Here is a 15,963-nt window from a genome sequence, read left to right on the forward strand (position 1 = left end):
AGAGACCCTCACTTCCTTTAGGTGCTGCTATATGAGCTCTCTGATGTTTGAGGTATCGATTAAAAGGTCCTGCTTTATCAGGCTGGAAGTCAATCAAAGAATGATGTTGTTAGTAAATAATACTACCTTTTATCGTCCGTTTTGACCTGTAAGGGGTTTTCTTTGATGCACTCAAAGGGGTCATATAGGGTACATCATAATAATAATAGCAATACACCCTGTATATATTGCATGTGCATATTGCTATATTCCCTGTTATATTTACTATGTATCTTTTTCTCAATTATCTATTTTAATTCTTTATATCCTCGCATAGTATTTATATTACGCTTGGCTCAGTCATCATCAGTTATTGGTAATGAAACACATAACCAAAAAAATACGTTGTGTTTTCTATTGTTTGTATGTTATTTTATTTCATTTTGCAAAAATCCTAAGGGAAATATCTGGTTCTTAAGATGCTAAAGGTATTTCTTCCTCCTTTTATGTCTATTTTTCTGAAACGGGGCAACTGTCATGAAGCCTAACTTCCTCCTAGATATATAAAGTATTAAAAAGACAGTTTATTAATACCCTGGGGGAAGTTCAGTTAAACGCCCTTCCTCCTAAACCATCATCTCGAGAATTCCTTCTGTAAGAGTTTCTCTATCTCCTCTCGTATCATTGCAGTATCTTCTGAAAATCACCCAGTATCTGTCATTTCTCACACTCAAGTTCACATCCCCAAAGTCACAGAGAGTGTCTCGTTAACGTTGTGTCATTCAGTTCACACCGGCCCCAAAATGAAGCCATCGCTGGCCAGTAGCGCGGAGATTTAGCATTCTGAGCGCTGCCTCCACAGCCAACTGTCTGAGGGCTTATCTGAGCCTCGGGGGGGCTTCTGGTGTCTCAGCCCAGCGCCTCGAGGTCCTCCGGCGGGCCCAGAGGAGCAGATGACAGTAGGAGAGAGAGGGGGGGGGGGAGGCAGAGAAGAAGGGAGGGAAAGAGGCGAGGCAGAGGAAAACGAGGAGAGGCAGCTGGGATGAAATGCCGGGCTATAAAGCTGTCAGAGCCTCTCACCTTTTCATACGAGGAGCTTATCTTCCTGCAGTGGCTGCTCCAGAGCCGTCCTCTCGCACATAAACGCAGGCTTAAAGATGAAAACGCGCCTGTATATATTTAAGTCAGCGGGGAGCGGGAGTGAATTGAGGATTATTGATGTTCTGCTGCTGATAGTTTGACGTGTTACCGTGTCTGGTCCACCCAGATCAATACATGAAGCCATTTTGTTGGGGGAGCTTGTTTTGTTACTCCCCCTTCCTGAAGGAGAGTTAATTGTTGCTGGGCTAATGTGGTCTGAGGACTGTGGGGGATGGAAAGGAGTATATATTTATTTTTTGTTATTTTTAATTTATATCATCCATTCATGTGCTTGTTCAGATTTTTTTTTATTTACAAACAGAATAAATAAACGTATTGAATGCCTTATTGTTTTTTCCTTAAAGGGGACCTATCATGCAAAATGCACTTGTTGATGTATTTTATACATAGAGATGTGTCCCCGGTGTGTCGGGGAACTCACGCAGCGTCAGAAAATAAAACCCTCTCTCTTTTCCTCCGTACCCAAAGCTCTAAAATCGGGGAACAACGGAGCTGATCCAGATTTGCGTCCGATATGACGTAATATCTGAAATGTGGACCCACGGCCCAATCAGAAACGTTGCTATCAGAAACGTTGCTATCAGAAACGTTGCTATCAGAAACAATGCCCGACTGTTTTGGACGTAATATGGTCGGTGTTTACATTAGCATCGCTAACACTCGGAGCTAACCTGTACTGGAGAGCATGTGTGTGAAGAAGCAGGAAGTAAAAAGGAACTCACCTTGTGGTATAACCGGCAAGAGAGAAAGCCTTTGAGCTCCAAACTGTTTCAGAGAGAATCCTTGATAATCCATGATATGGCGTTTCATCACGGCAGCATTTAGTTTAGACAGTAGCTGCCGGGTCCCGCATGAGCTCAGACCCCTCCTTTTTTATTTGTATCAATTATTTTTATTTGAAAGCTTTATACTTAAAATCAGCACTTTTGAAACAGGAAGTGAAATAGAGGGATATGAGGCGTGGCTAGAATGGGTGATCTGTTTGGTATTTTGAGCAAAACACTTCATCGACATGTTTTTTATATATTTGTATATATCTGAGACCTATACCTAGACCTTGCCTAAAAATAGCATGATACTGTAGGTCCACTTTAAATCTGAAAGTAGCTACATTTGTTCACTATAAATATTTTGTATCTATTTTATTAAAATGATTACGGCCCACTTTTTGGTTTAACACTTTAAAATGTTTTGATTTATTTTATCTTTTTTGTTTCTTTCTATTTCAAAAGGGAGCAACTGTCAAAAACCACATTTTCTGAGATAAATATAGCATGAAGAAGACATACCTGATTAATCCCCTTAGTTTTAAATTGAGTAATTCTTTCTTATTTTACGTGAACGAAAAAAAGAAAAAAAAAAACATTTAAAAAGAATTATGAAAATAAATTCAAAACCTTAAATAGTAATCATATTAAGGGGGATTCAAATAAAAACACTTACAGATTAAGTATAAGATTAAAGCTGATTGCAAGGCGGTGACATATGAAGGAGGCTAGGATATACCCTCTTCATGACGTCACAGTGAAAAAGGAATATTAAGCGTTATGTTTTCTGTTATTGATTTCTGACTTTATCCCCTTCTCTGTTTTCAGGACACGGGGAAGCTGAACGTCTCCTACTTCCGCTTCGACATCAACGACGCCACGGGCGATCTGGACGCTAACCGCCCGGTTCCTTTCCGCCTGACGCCCAACATCTCCGAGTTCCTGACCACCATCGGGGTCTCCGGCCCGCTCACCGCCTCCATGATCGCCGTGGCTCGATGCTTCTCTCAGCCGAACTTCAAGGTAACTCATCGGGTCTACCAAATGTTTACTTTCTGAAGATTATTCAGTTTTTGCAAATAAACTACAGCTGGGAATAGTAATATTTTACGGATAAATATTGCCGATAATATTTCCCATCTATTTTGTGATATAGGGTTTTGAACATTGTTTTAGATATGATTTTTAGACTAATAGCGGTCACAATCAATGCCATTGAATGCTGTTTTGGTTCACTCATTACACTCTCATTAGCATCATATAGACAAAACACTGATAGATCCTGACTGCTAACTGCTTAGCATCACACAGACAAAGTTAGCCACTAGCATTGGAACACATTGCAGAATCTAGTATAAAAAATCATCAAAGATAATTACACATAATGAAGGAACAAAAATAACAAGACAAAAAGGAAAAGAGACAATCAGCAGATTAAAAACCATACATTTCTTTATGGAGATCAAATCAAGTTTTATTTATATAGCACATTTAAAAGCGATTTTTGGTCGAGCCAAAGTGCTGTACATGTAATAAAAACACTTTACTACAATCACAATAAAAGACAATAATTTACAACAGAAATATAAAAAACAAAAACACAGGGAATATTCAGGTGTCGTGCTCCGCTCTGACTAGAAGGCCAGAGAGAAGAAGTGTGTCTTTAGTGTTGATTTAAAAACCTCAGGGTCTGGGCCGACCTCACATGGAGGGGTAGACTGTTCCAGAGCCTGGGGCCAGCTGCTGCGAAGGCTCGATACCCTCTGGTTTTGAGCCTGGTCTTGGGCACTACCAGCAGCAGCTGGTCAGCAGACCTTAAAGCTGTGGCTGGGGTGTAGCGCTGGAGGAGTTCAGCTATATAAGCCGGAGCCAGCCATTTAGGGCTTTGAAAACAAATAAAAGGAGTTTAAAATCAATTCGGAACCGAATTGGAAGCCAGTGCAATGAGGCCAGAATTGGGGTGATGTGGTGGAGACTGAATATTGGACTTTATCTGATGTAATAAAATGTCATGTTTCTAGCTTGTGTCCAAATAATTAGTTATTGTAGGTTTAGGGAAATATCTTTGTTCATCATTTCGGATTAAAAATACTTGCTCAAATTGACCATTTAAGGAGAAGTGTTTTCATATTTATCAGCGAGGCTACACATCATTCTGTAAAAGTATGACGTGGTTTGTTTTGAATTCAAGCTGCTGCTGAGTCCTGCATTTTCTGTTTAGCACTTAGGAAGTTCAGCAAAACAAAAACAATGCAATAAAAGCCCGAGCAGGCACTGGTTGTATAATCTGCAGCAGCGCTGTAATTACAGATCTGTGCTGTCTAAATGTAGGTCCGACTCTAAAGTCTGACTTATGTGGAGGCAGCAGGAGTGCTTAAGATGCAAATAAACAAAACACTCAACCATGTGAACTAGCCACGGCCGAGAGCCAGCGGACGTTTCCTGGAAACACAATAAAAACGTAACAATCATACACTCAGATATATTGAAGCCGTATAAAGGCTTACGGTAAGAAGGAGCTCGTTAGGAGATGATTGGCGGTGTTGTGGCTCCATCATGTTTACTTTAGATGGTGATGTGTTTGACTTCAGTGTCACCATAATGGGCTGCTAACAACACGGAGACATTTCCTCCAGATGATTGACACACCCTTAATTGGAGCAAACAGCTTTGCTTTATAAGTGTGTTTGAGGTCGGCAGAGACTCGATATAAACTTTGCTCTTATTCCCAGACTTTCAGCAAGACTGGCATATTGTGTATAATTTACTCAAATAGATGCTTTGTTTATCTAATGAGCCAAAACAAAATGGTTTATACACCAACTTTTCTTCTTTTTTTTTTGCAATATAAAGTAAATGAGACACGTCTGGGAAGTCTTTAAAAAGATATACAAATTTGACAAAAACAATACTAACACTGGGTTAACTTACATACTTTTTTCAGGCACTTAATTTAACGTTTTTGATTTTTTTAAACAAAAAAACAATGCAATTAAATACTTTGGCACTATTTGGGGATTTTTTACAATTGATTTTCCTTTTGTCAAAACTATAAAAAAGTCAATATATAGATGTTTTTTTTTACATATTTGTGTTTTCATCCAGAGGTTCTTAAAAGTAAAAAAACAAAATAAAAATGTTTAACGATTTTGTAAATTAAATCAGTTTGACAAGATAACACATTATAATAATATAATTATTATATTTTTGCTCTGAATTCAATCTAAAAAAGGTCCTGATATTTTTAACAACTTCTGTACATTTAGGGAGGTGCTCACACGAAACTAACCACAATTATCTGAGAAATATCTCAAAAATAAAACCATTAGGCGCTTTCACACCGGAGTACTTTTCCCAGTATAGTTCCGATATAAGGCGCATTCACACTGCGGTACTTTTCCCACAAAGGTTCATGTGAACTTAGTTCATGAGAACTCTTTTATCGCGTTCACACCAAAAAGAGCCGGTACTAAAATTAGTTCATGTGAACCTTTTTACCCCCTCGAAAGTCACTGCTAGAGAGCTGCTAGAGAGCAGGGACTTTCGAGCGGCTCTTTTGTGAGAAAAGAGCTAAATTTCTGATTGGCTGGAAGGATTGCAAACCACGCCCCGTAAAACTCCCAAAAAGTTTTGTGAAGCCGCCATTTTATTATCCTCGCATTATTAGCATTAGCATTAGCCCAGCGCAGAAACGCAGAGAGACTAACTTATGGCAACACAAAATAAAACATGGGAGTGGTGGAGATGAGGAGGTGTCGGCGTTCTGGCGATTTACTCGGAAGGCTTCAGTAGAAGCTGCTGGGAGTCCCAGCAGCTTCTACTGAAGCCTTCCCCGACTCCGGGGACTTCCGGCCGGGGACTTTGGGCGGCAGTATACGCCGTGAAGTGGTTTGCTGCCTGCCAGTAAACCCAAAGCAGAAGAAGAAGAAGTGACGTCAGCGGCTTCATTTGCCTAATCCTCCCCAGGGATCTTATCCCGGTGTGAACTTGATCTGTACTTAGTTCATGCGAACTAAAGAGTTCACATGAACGAAGTTCACATGAACCTTTTGTGGGAAAAGTACCGCAGTGTGAATGCGCCTATAGTTCCGAAAATGTGCGTTCACACCAAAAATCCGGAACTAGAAATTAGTTAATGAGAACCTTTCCACCCCCTTTTCAGTCCCTGCTAGAGAGCAGGTACTTTCATGGGAGAAAAAGGTTCACATTTCTGATTGGCTGGGCGGATTGCAAACCACGCCCCGTAAAACTCCCAAAAGGTTTTGTGAAGCCGCCATTTTATTATCCTCGCATTAGCATTATTAGCATTAGCCCAGCGCACAAACGCAGAGAGAATAACTTATGGCAACACAAAAGAAAACATGGGAGCGGTGGAGATGAGGAAGTGTCGGCGTTCTGGCGATTTGCTTCAGTAGAAGCTGCTGGGAGTCCCAGCAGCTTCTACTGAAGCCAGTCCCCAACTCCGGGGACTTCCGGCCGGGGATTTCGGGTGGCAGTATACGCCGTGAAGTTGTTTGCGGCCTGCCAGTAAACCCAAAGCAGAAGAAGAAGAAGTGACGTCAGCGGCTTCATTTGCCTAATCCTCCCCCAGGGACTTATTCCGGTGTGAACGTGATCTGCTCTTTAGTTCCTCAGAACTAAAGAGTTCTGATGAACTAAGTTCTGATGAACTAAGTACGTCAAAGTACTTGGTGTGAAAGCACCTATTGGTTCATCCAGTTACAGACTGAATCTTTCATATTTAATTTAAAATGTTTTCTCCCCCGTTGATTCACAAAACTAACATCTTCATTTCCTCCGTCTCCTCCAGGTTGACGGCATCCTGAAGGCTGTGCTCCGCGACGAGATCATCGCGTGGCACAAGAAGACGCAGGAGGACACGTCCATGCCTCTGTCGCCCGCCGGCCAACCGGAGAACATGGACTCCCAGCAGCTCGTCTCATTGGTCCAGAAGGCCGTCACCGCCATCATGACCCGCCTCCACAACCTGGCTCAGTTTGAGGGGGGGGAGAGCAAAGTGAACACACTGGTTGCCGCCGCCAACAGCCTGGACAACCTGTGCCGGATGGACCCCGCCTGGCACCCCTGGCTCTGAGGAGTCATGTGACAAAGAGGAGAAGAAGAAGAGATCCAGGGATTTGTTTTTGTTTACGTTTATCTGAAAACTGTCACAGAAAAACCTGAAGGACTCTCGATCAAAGTACACTGAAAAAGTTAAATCAGGTGGAAACAAACGGCTGTCACATTGATAGTTATATCTGGATTTTTTTTTTTAATCAAACACAATTTCTCTTCCCCACCTTCTATTTATTTTTGTAACTCAATGACGGGGACTTTCTGTGTGATGCCGGTAGAAATACTGTTGGTGTCAAAATGAGCCACTCGCTCAAGCTGTTCGTTCTGTGTTGAATTTCACCTGCATCAGTTTGATTGTTCTCCTCCCAAAACAGCCATTTGTCCACTTAAATGTGTCGCCTCTTTTCTATTCGTGCACATTGAGGGATTTTATTGTCCCGTGAAACAGATTATGCTCTTTATTTTGTATTCCCAAAGCCATGTTTCTTCCCCCCCCCCCCCCCCCCCCCTCAGCCCTGTTGTAGTGTAACAATGTGAAACTTCAGGGCGTAGTGACACTGTAATGACCTGTAACGGCTTTAAAGTCAGCTGTGTATGCATATCCTCCTCTTTTTGTAAAGGTACGATGCTTTTTCAACAGAAGTGTTATTTCTTCCCATGTAAATAAGCATTTTGTTTTAATAAAATGTTCTTTTTGTATACAGAATCTGCTTTTGCTCTTTTATGATAACCTCACACACCTTCATAATCTATTTCATGTTTCATTCCTATCATGCTTTTTGGGGTTTTCCCTTTCCTGTAGTGTGTTACAAAGGTTTTAGGGCATGTTAATGGTCGGCAAAGGCTAAAACAACCCCCCCCCCCCCCCTGCCTGAAACGCCTCAATTAGACTCCAATGACTACTTCAGGAACATAATGACATCACTATATAACACTAGCGCTTCTATTGGATAGCGCTCCAAAACATTGTACGTGATAGGCTAAGGGGCGGGACATCTCTAAGCAGTTGACCAATCATAACAAAGCCGGCCAGCTGACCAATCAGAGCAGACTGGGCTCTGGTTTCAGACAGAGGGTGAAAAGAGGTGCTGCAGCACAGGCAGTATGAGGAAAATAAAGAGCTTTTTGAACATTAAAGCATGGAGACATGTCCCAGTAGAGATAAATAAATACAAATATGAACCTGAAAATGAGCATCACAGGTCCACTTTAGATTTTTTAACCAATCATTCTAAAACTATGCTAATTTCCATAAAGTTTGTATTCCTGAATTGTATATTTTAGCAGCTGTAAAGCAGCAATAATAGGCAGTAATCCCCCTCTGCCTCACATCTACTGCATCACTGTCACAGCCATAATCACCCTGAAGGACGCACTCCTGGATATTATTGCGGTAATAACTCATGCTGTGAAATCACTCCAGACGATCCATTCTCTGGCGTTAAAAAGTCTATCGCCGGCCGCCTCGCGGCACACAGTTAGCAGACATTTATGGAGAGGCGTTGTTGAATCAAAGTGCTGCTCCGTCTCGTGGAGGTATGATAACCTTGTGGTCATCCCTCCCTTTGGATAGAAAGTCCTGCGGAGGTGTGAAGAGGCGTCTCCCCCCCCCCCCCCCTGGTGTTTGATTAATGCCTGCCAGTAGATCTCCGAGTGGGCCGGTCTCCATTGACTTACACACGCTGTCAGCCGGCCCGCCTGCACTCGTAAACAAAGGTTATATCTCTTTTCGCCTCCACACACACACAGCTTCTGCCTCTCAGCATGTTCACACACACACTCTTAACATATCTCTTCCCCTGTGATTCAGTCCACAGCTGGTAGTTACTAACATTAACCTCCTGGTTTCAGTATTATAATGTTCTACTTTTTATTTGCAAGAGGCCGCATAAGGTGCATAATAACTGGAAAAACCTGCATGTGCTTCATAGAATAGTTTATCCATCTCACATTTATATTTACTCTGAATGGTAATGTTTCAAAGTGAAATCCGGTTGTCCTGTTGTCTCTGAAAGGGAGTCACGAGTTTAGGATTTTCGTGTTTGGAAATCTCTATGTGATACTTCGTTTTTATGAGTACTAAACCATGCCTTTTGGGGGGGGGGGGGGGGGGGAAGTAGATTAGTACTGGTCTGGAATACATTTGACTGAAAATAGTGGGTGTCTACCCTACTGGATGTCCATTGGGCAAATGTCCAGCATGGCAAAAGACAAGTTAGATGAAGAACAGCCTGTTGAAACCCTAGGCAGGTAAACCTCAAGATACGTGTAATAGAAAACGTTAAAAAAAATCACAAAATAATTGATTAGCATCAGCAGGTGATGTTCACCATCTACGTTAAGCCTATTAGCATGCTAACACATTAGGCTAAAGACTTTGTATGAACCCAGTGGACATTTGATATGTTTGTTTCATCTGTAGAAAGTTTAGAAAGCCCCCAAATTATTATGATTCATCATCTGGGGAGCATGAACGTCTGCACCCCATCCATGGAAAACCTGTCATTTTGCATCGTGCCTAAATATAGGACCGTCTTTGTGTTGAAGTTCCTTTCGAAAAAACCCTCAGGGCAACTTTTTAAATACAATATTTATTCAGTTGAGCGATGAATAACTTTTGGATCTTTTGAACAAAACCTGTCTTTCTTGTTCTTAATGTTTCCAAGGAAGTCAACTCTTACCATTTTATTGACTCAATTTGTTTCTGGATGCAATCCCCTCCCCAGCAGAGTCCTGTTGGTATCAACAGGAGCCCGGCTGACCCCTGGAACCCGCATCTCCCCGAAACAAAATAGTCATGTGATGCTTAAGAGCAAAGCATGATGGGAAGGATTTAGTTTCAGTCCATCCAGAGCCCTTTGGAATGACTGTGTCTGAAGTCCTGGGTGCCCTCTGTTGGGACAGGCATCCATTTCACGCCTCAGGTGTCCCGATTTGAGAGCGATTAGGTGAAATATATGAAATCCAGAACGCACACACACACACACACACACACACACACACACACACACACACACACACACACACACACACACACACACACACGCACTCCCCCCATAATATCACAGCTTGCCTTCTGGGGTCTTTTCTTGGCATCCTGTGACTGCAGACAGATAAGACTTTCTGCAGCGACCCTAACCTCCACCTCCTCCTGTTCTTCCCTCCTCTCACTTGCTTGATATGACTGAAGTGGGGGGTGAAGGCGTCTCCCCCCCCTCTCCAGGAGTGGAGGTGATTGATGTGCTCCGGGGGGAGAGGAGGTGAGGAGCCTGGATCATCATCAGCTGTGGCACCGAGCAGAGATCTCAAAGGACACACCAAAGCAGCACCAGCTGATGAAATCTCCCCCTCCAATGATCCTCATCCCCACGGAGGAGGGGGGGGGGGGGGGGGGGGGGGAGGGCTTAAGGGAGGATAGGAGGAGGGAGACTTCTTCAGGAAATGTCTGTTTGGTTTATGTGGCAACTAAGCTGTCAATTTCTGAGGAGACGCATTGGGCGTAATGAAAACTTACAGTAGCCGTGTGAGAACACAGATCAGTGGTTGTAACAGCGAGTCTGCTCCATCACGCTGCAAAGAGAAACAGAAAAAGCCCTTTACCAACACTAATCCACTTCTTTCCTCTCTTAGCAATTCATCATTCAAGCCTCTTTTTTTCCTGCTTTCACATGCAGCAATTAAACATCACAATGTATCAGGCCTCGCAGCGCTCGCTTTGTATCCTCGTGTAAACAAACAGTATTAATCAAATAGCGATTGTGTGAGGATCTCTTTGGAAGCGGCACATCTCATATCTTAGCAGCCGAGGATTTGTTTTGTTACTCGGCAAAGGAGTTCCATTAGGACTTCTAATGGCATTTCCACTCAGAGGAGTCGAGCTCATTAGTTTGGTGTCTAAAATCTGCCATTATGATTGTAATTGCCCAAGCTGTATAGCACATTGGGAAGCAATCAAAGTCACTCTTCTTCAGTTGTTGGTTGACAGTGATGCAGCAACGGCCCACATGCTGATTTAAATATACTGACTTACTTTGTGTACAAAACTTTGAATGATCTGATATTCTGAAATCTGAATTATAATGGAACCCATCATGTATTTACTCAGCAAAACTGTTTTGGAGGTAAAATATGGCTTTCTAGACTATACGCTTCAGCTGCACTGCAGGGACATTTCTGTTTGAAGCTATAATTTAAACCGTAAAGGAATAGTTTAGGTATTTTTTATCATATAATATCTTCATTACATATTTCAAATACAGGAAAACATTCAAATCCAAAGTGCATAGGAGTGCTAGGCTTAAGGAGGAAATCCAGTTAATATAGAAGATGACAGCGTTGGTCCAAAATATAGTCCAAGTAAGGGAGCAAAACGTTCTGGAATCGTCCACTGAAGAGTGAAGCATACGAGATGTATTCGATAGGAATGCACTCAGTTTAGACATTTTTGAAAATACACTTTCCCTTTGAGCAGAAATGAAGATAAAAACAATCAAAACCACTCTCATATAAAGTACATTTATAGCTTAGCATAAAGACTAAAAACCAAGCGGGTGTCTGAGAACTTAAGTCAATACAGAAGTGCCTTAAATCTGTGTTACTGATATGACCAGCAGGGGGCGACTCCACTAGTTGCAAAGTCAGATTGCATAGAAGTCTACAAGAAAATTACCCTACTTCTCCCTTGAATTTGACCTCAGTGAACATTTTCCTGATGGGTTTATGGTTTCAATCACTAGTTAGGTGTTGTTTAATTTAGCCATGTCTTTTCTTTTGTAAATGATGGTTCCATTTAGAGTAACATATATGATAAATTAGGGAATGCTCTAGTTTGTTATTGGTAAGTTGCTACCACTGCATGAATCAGTGCATGATTGTACTAAAAACTCTTAGAGTCCACTGATTGTAGAGACATTATAATAATCCAATTAAAATATCACAGTTAACATGTTTTCATTTTCTCCATGGCATAAACCCTTTTGATTGAACATTTTAAAACACTTTAATACAGGCTGGGTTACAGAAGTCATCACATGGTTCATATGAAGTGGGGATGAAATGACAACACCATTCTTATTCATTGTTGTTTATTTCCTGTTGGCAACATCAGCTGTACTGGAGTGTGGAGCAGTGGACCGTGAATAATTATGGAGTCCTCTTGGCACTGAACACCATGCTGAAGTGGTGTTAGTGTGAGCATGAAGGGAATTACAAATGCCATTTTTAAAGATATAGCAGAAGCTTTTCCTCTCATTGACACGTGTGTATTTGTTGAAGTTGTCTTAAGGACCTATTAAGCAAATTCCACTTCTTCATGTCTCTTCTACATCAACATGTGTCCCCTCTTCTTCATGTCTCTTCTATCAACATGTGTCCCCTCTTCCTCATGTCTCTTCTACATCAACATGTGTCCCCTCTTCTTCATGTCTCTTCTACATCAACATGTGTCCCCTCTTCTTCATGTCTCTTCTATCAACATGTGCCCCCTCTTCTTCATGTCTCTTCTACATCAACATGTGTCCCCTCTTCTTCATGTCTCTTCTACATCAACATGTGTCCCCTCTTCTTCATGTCTCTTCTACATCAACATGTGTCCCCTCTTCTTCATGTCTCTTCTACATCAACATGTGTCCCCTCTTCTTCATGTCTCTTCTACATCAACATGTGTCCCCCTCTTCTTCATGTCTCTTCTACATCAGCATGTGTCCCCTCTTCTTCATGTCTCTTCTACATCAACATGTGTCCCCTCTTCTTCATGTCTCTTCTACATCAGCATGTGTCCCCTCTTCTTCATGTCTCTTCTACATCAACATGTGTCCCCTCTTCTTCATGTCTCTTCTACATCAACATGTGTCCCCTCTTCTTCATGTCTCTTCTACATCAGCATGTGTCCCCTCTTCTTCATGTCTCTTCTACATCAGCATGTGTCCCCTCTATGTAGAGATTCTGAAAATTTCAGGAAAAAAGATTCTCTCTCTTTTTGTCCTGATCCATTTATATAAAAAACTGAAAATTAGCTGATCAGATTTTGGCCACTTTATGATGTCATAACGATTGTTTGGCTTGAGTAACCATTAGCCAATCAGCAACCAAGGTAAACCCCCCCCCCTTATTATCTGCATCTCCTCTAGAGCACCATTGCGTTCTTTGTAACCAAATCTCTCTCAGAGGGGCGTGGGGAGGGGCTCCTTATTTTCATCTACAGTAACAGACAGAGAATCAGCACTTTGGAAACAGGGCTGAAACAGAGGGGATTATGGGTAATGCTGCAATGATCTGTTTGGTGTTTGGAGCCAAACACTTCAGAGAAAGGTTTTGTATATATCTGAGACCTATAATGTATTGATGAGAAACATAATAATAGGGGACCTTTAAATCACAATACAAGACTCAAAGCTGTTTTCAATGCAGCAATCGGGTTGCAGGTGAACAGCTTTGGAAAAGAACATAAAAGTGAGCTTCAAGCGGTGAAAAGGACAGAAATAAATGAAATATGAACTACTTTAATATTTTTTTCTTTCTTGTATTTAGTACTTTTTTCTTTACTTACTGCACTGTAACCTCGCCCACTTGTTCTTTTCCATTCTCCAGTTTCTTTTAATTAGGGTCTAAGCCTATTTCCTGCTTAAATCAAATGCCCTAATCACTGGAGTGGCTGGCTGAGTGGTGTTCACATGGTTCCTGGTGTCAAATCGTATTTAGCACATCACAGCGCTGCAGAAATCAATCCCTGTGCGGTACGGCTCGGTGAGAACCTTTCTGCTCCTGCTGCACACATTGATTCAGTGCTACCACTCTGAAAATGTGCCGAGTGGCTGTCAGTGTTTCCGCACGAGGAGATCAAGGAGGGCCTGAAACAGTCAATTCCCAATGTTGGGTTTTGGATTTGAATGAACAAGGGCGTGGGTCAGTAGGCACACTAAATGACTCCTGGGACCAGTTTAATCTGGTGTTGCTTCAAAGAGCGTCAATCATAAGTCTGTGGCATTTGTACACAATTCAGATGCTGCAGAGGTACAGTACAGCAGTTTTACAAGTTGTAATTGTAATATAGTCTGCATTACAATTTTAGCAGCTCCTATGTTTACCATGTTAACCATTTTAGTCACTTTAGGTTAGTTTACTACTGGTTGCTAATGCTCATAAAATCAAGGGGCAACCTCAAGGGCTATAGGGTTTAGCCAATACAGAAGTGGTGGCTGTGGCTCAGTGGATAGTGTGATGGACTTCGAATCAGGGGGTAGCAAGTTTGAGTCCCACTGCAGTCAGCATGTCGTTGTGTCCCTGGGCAAGACACTTCACCCCAAATTGCTCCTGTGGGGATTGTCCACAGTACTGAATGTATGTAAGTCGCTTTGGATAAAAGCATCTAACAAATGACATGTAATGTAATGTAAAAAGTGCCTTAAACATGCATTTATTCCACTTACCAGCAGGGGGCAACTGCACAGATTGTATAGAAGTCTATGAAAATATTACCATACATTTCACTTAAAAGTGGGGTAGGTAAGTTTGAGAAACCGGCTCGAGATACACTTTTTGTTATATTCCATGGAATGCTCTTAACATCCCGATAGCAATGAATATCTGAAGTGCTTTGACAATAAATCCATAAAAAAAAGTCATCTCTGGAAGCCGTAGTACTGTAAAAAGCACGACCAATCATCTGAGCCGGCCCGGCTAAAGTAACTGGATGGCCTACCTGCCTGTCAGCCTTCCATCTCGTGCACAAACTTATCTCGTGCCCTCATTGGTCATGTGCGCGTTCGTGTGTGTTGGAGGAGGGGCTCTGTAAGGAAGTGGCAGATTTTTTCCGGTTGTGTATTTTCAAATTCTAGCGCACTCGAGCCGGTTTCTCAAACTTACCTACCCCACCTTTAAGTTATTACCCCATTAAACATTTTCCTTAAGAGTTTATTTTTTATATCGCTAATTATAAGTCTTAGTCAATACAGCATGATGTTCATTTAGTAAATGATGGTCCCATTTGGAGTAAAAAGTGACGATAAAACAGAGTATACTTTAGAAGCGGCTACCTTGTGATCAATTCTCTACCAAAGTGTTGTCTAGGTCGGGTGTTGTCAATGTTTTTGTCTTACAACTTCAAACGCTTCCCAGTGTGTTTTAAATTCATCAAAAATAAAAGCTAAGGCTGATGGGAAGGTCATTCGTTTTGCAGGGATTTAGTCATTCAAAAAAGTATTCTTGACCCAGTGATTGCTCTGAATAAAAAGTTAAGGGATGACCAAAGCTAAGGAGACCATGGATGATGGTCACCAAAAGTCATGGTAAGCCATCCCATATCTGTTGAGGTGTTTATATTGGGCTTACCCCATTTAGAAATCAATATGTAAAATGAAGTACCATAGATGTGTCTGTGTCAGGGATACATGCCCATATGTGCATTTTTGCTCGTTAGCTTTTAAATCAAGCAGTTTTCAAACCAAATACCAACTTCACTCAGTCCATATTTTTAAAGGTTCTCTAGCATAACACTTTAAATACAATACAAAAAAAGGCTGATAACTTCATTCTGGAGTTAGTCGAAAATATATTACAGAGAATTTACAACATATACCAGCATGAATAAATCCTCCAACGAGTTTAATTTGAAGAAAAGTCCACCCCCCCCGACGCTCTTGCTCTCATGATCATTTCATTCCAGGAGGTATTCTGTGATGAAGTGTTGTAATATACTTTATTGTGCACCAGTTGTCCCGCAGCCTTAGATAATTCCCAACCACGTTCAACAGCAACCTCCCCATACCTGAACTTGTTGCATTGACCCAGGGGTGAAAAAAGTAGTAGTGATGGCAAAGGGCGAAGTTTTCTTACTTGTTATTCAAACACTGACTGAGGCTAACACTGCTTCCCAACTTGAATCCTCGAGCAAGTTAGTGAACTCACCTGACGTCCCGGGTCTAAATCATTCCTTATTAGACGTGTCAAATGAAAAGCAGCAGGGTTGGAGTCAGGAAGCTCT

General features: G+C 41.7%; 1 protein-coding gene across 4 annotated transcripts in view; it reads left to right on the forward strand.

The window, feature by feature from the left end:
• The window catches only part of trrap (transformation/transcription domain-associated protein), a 119,026-nt gene extending 111,337 nt beyond the window's left edge, over window positions 1-7,689 (forward strand). For 3 of the 4 annotated variants that reach the window (XM_034214292.1, XM_034214293.1, XM_034214295.1), the window contains 2 exons: window positions 2,736-2,930; window positions 6,718-7,689. In XM_034214292.1, the coding sequence (XP_034070183.1) occupies window positions 2,736-2,930; window positions 6,718-7,002 (480 nt within the window). In that variant the 3' untranslated portion in view covers window positions 7,003-7,689. The remainder of the gene's footprint in view (window positions 1-2,735; window positions 2,931-6,717) is intronic. The other variant, XM_034214296.1, reaches the window with a different exon arrangement.
• Window positions 7,690-15,963: the final 8,274 nt, after the last annotated feature.

The sequence above is a fragment of the Gymnodraco acuticeps genome, unplaced genomic scaffold, assembly GCF_902827175.1.
Source record: "Gymnodraco acuticeps unplaced genomic scaffold, fGymAcu1.1, whole genome shotgun sequence".
Classification (NCBI taxonomy): domain Eukaryota; kingdom Metazoa; phylum Chordata; class Actinopteri; order Perciformes; family Bathydraconidae; genus Gymnodraco; species Gymnodraco acuticeps.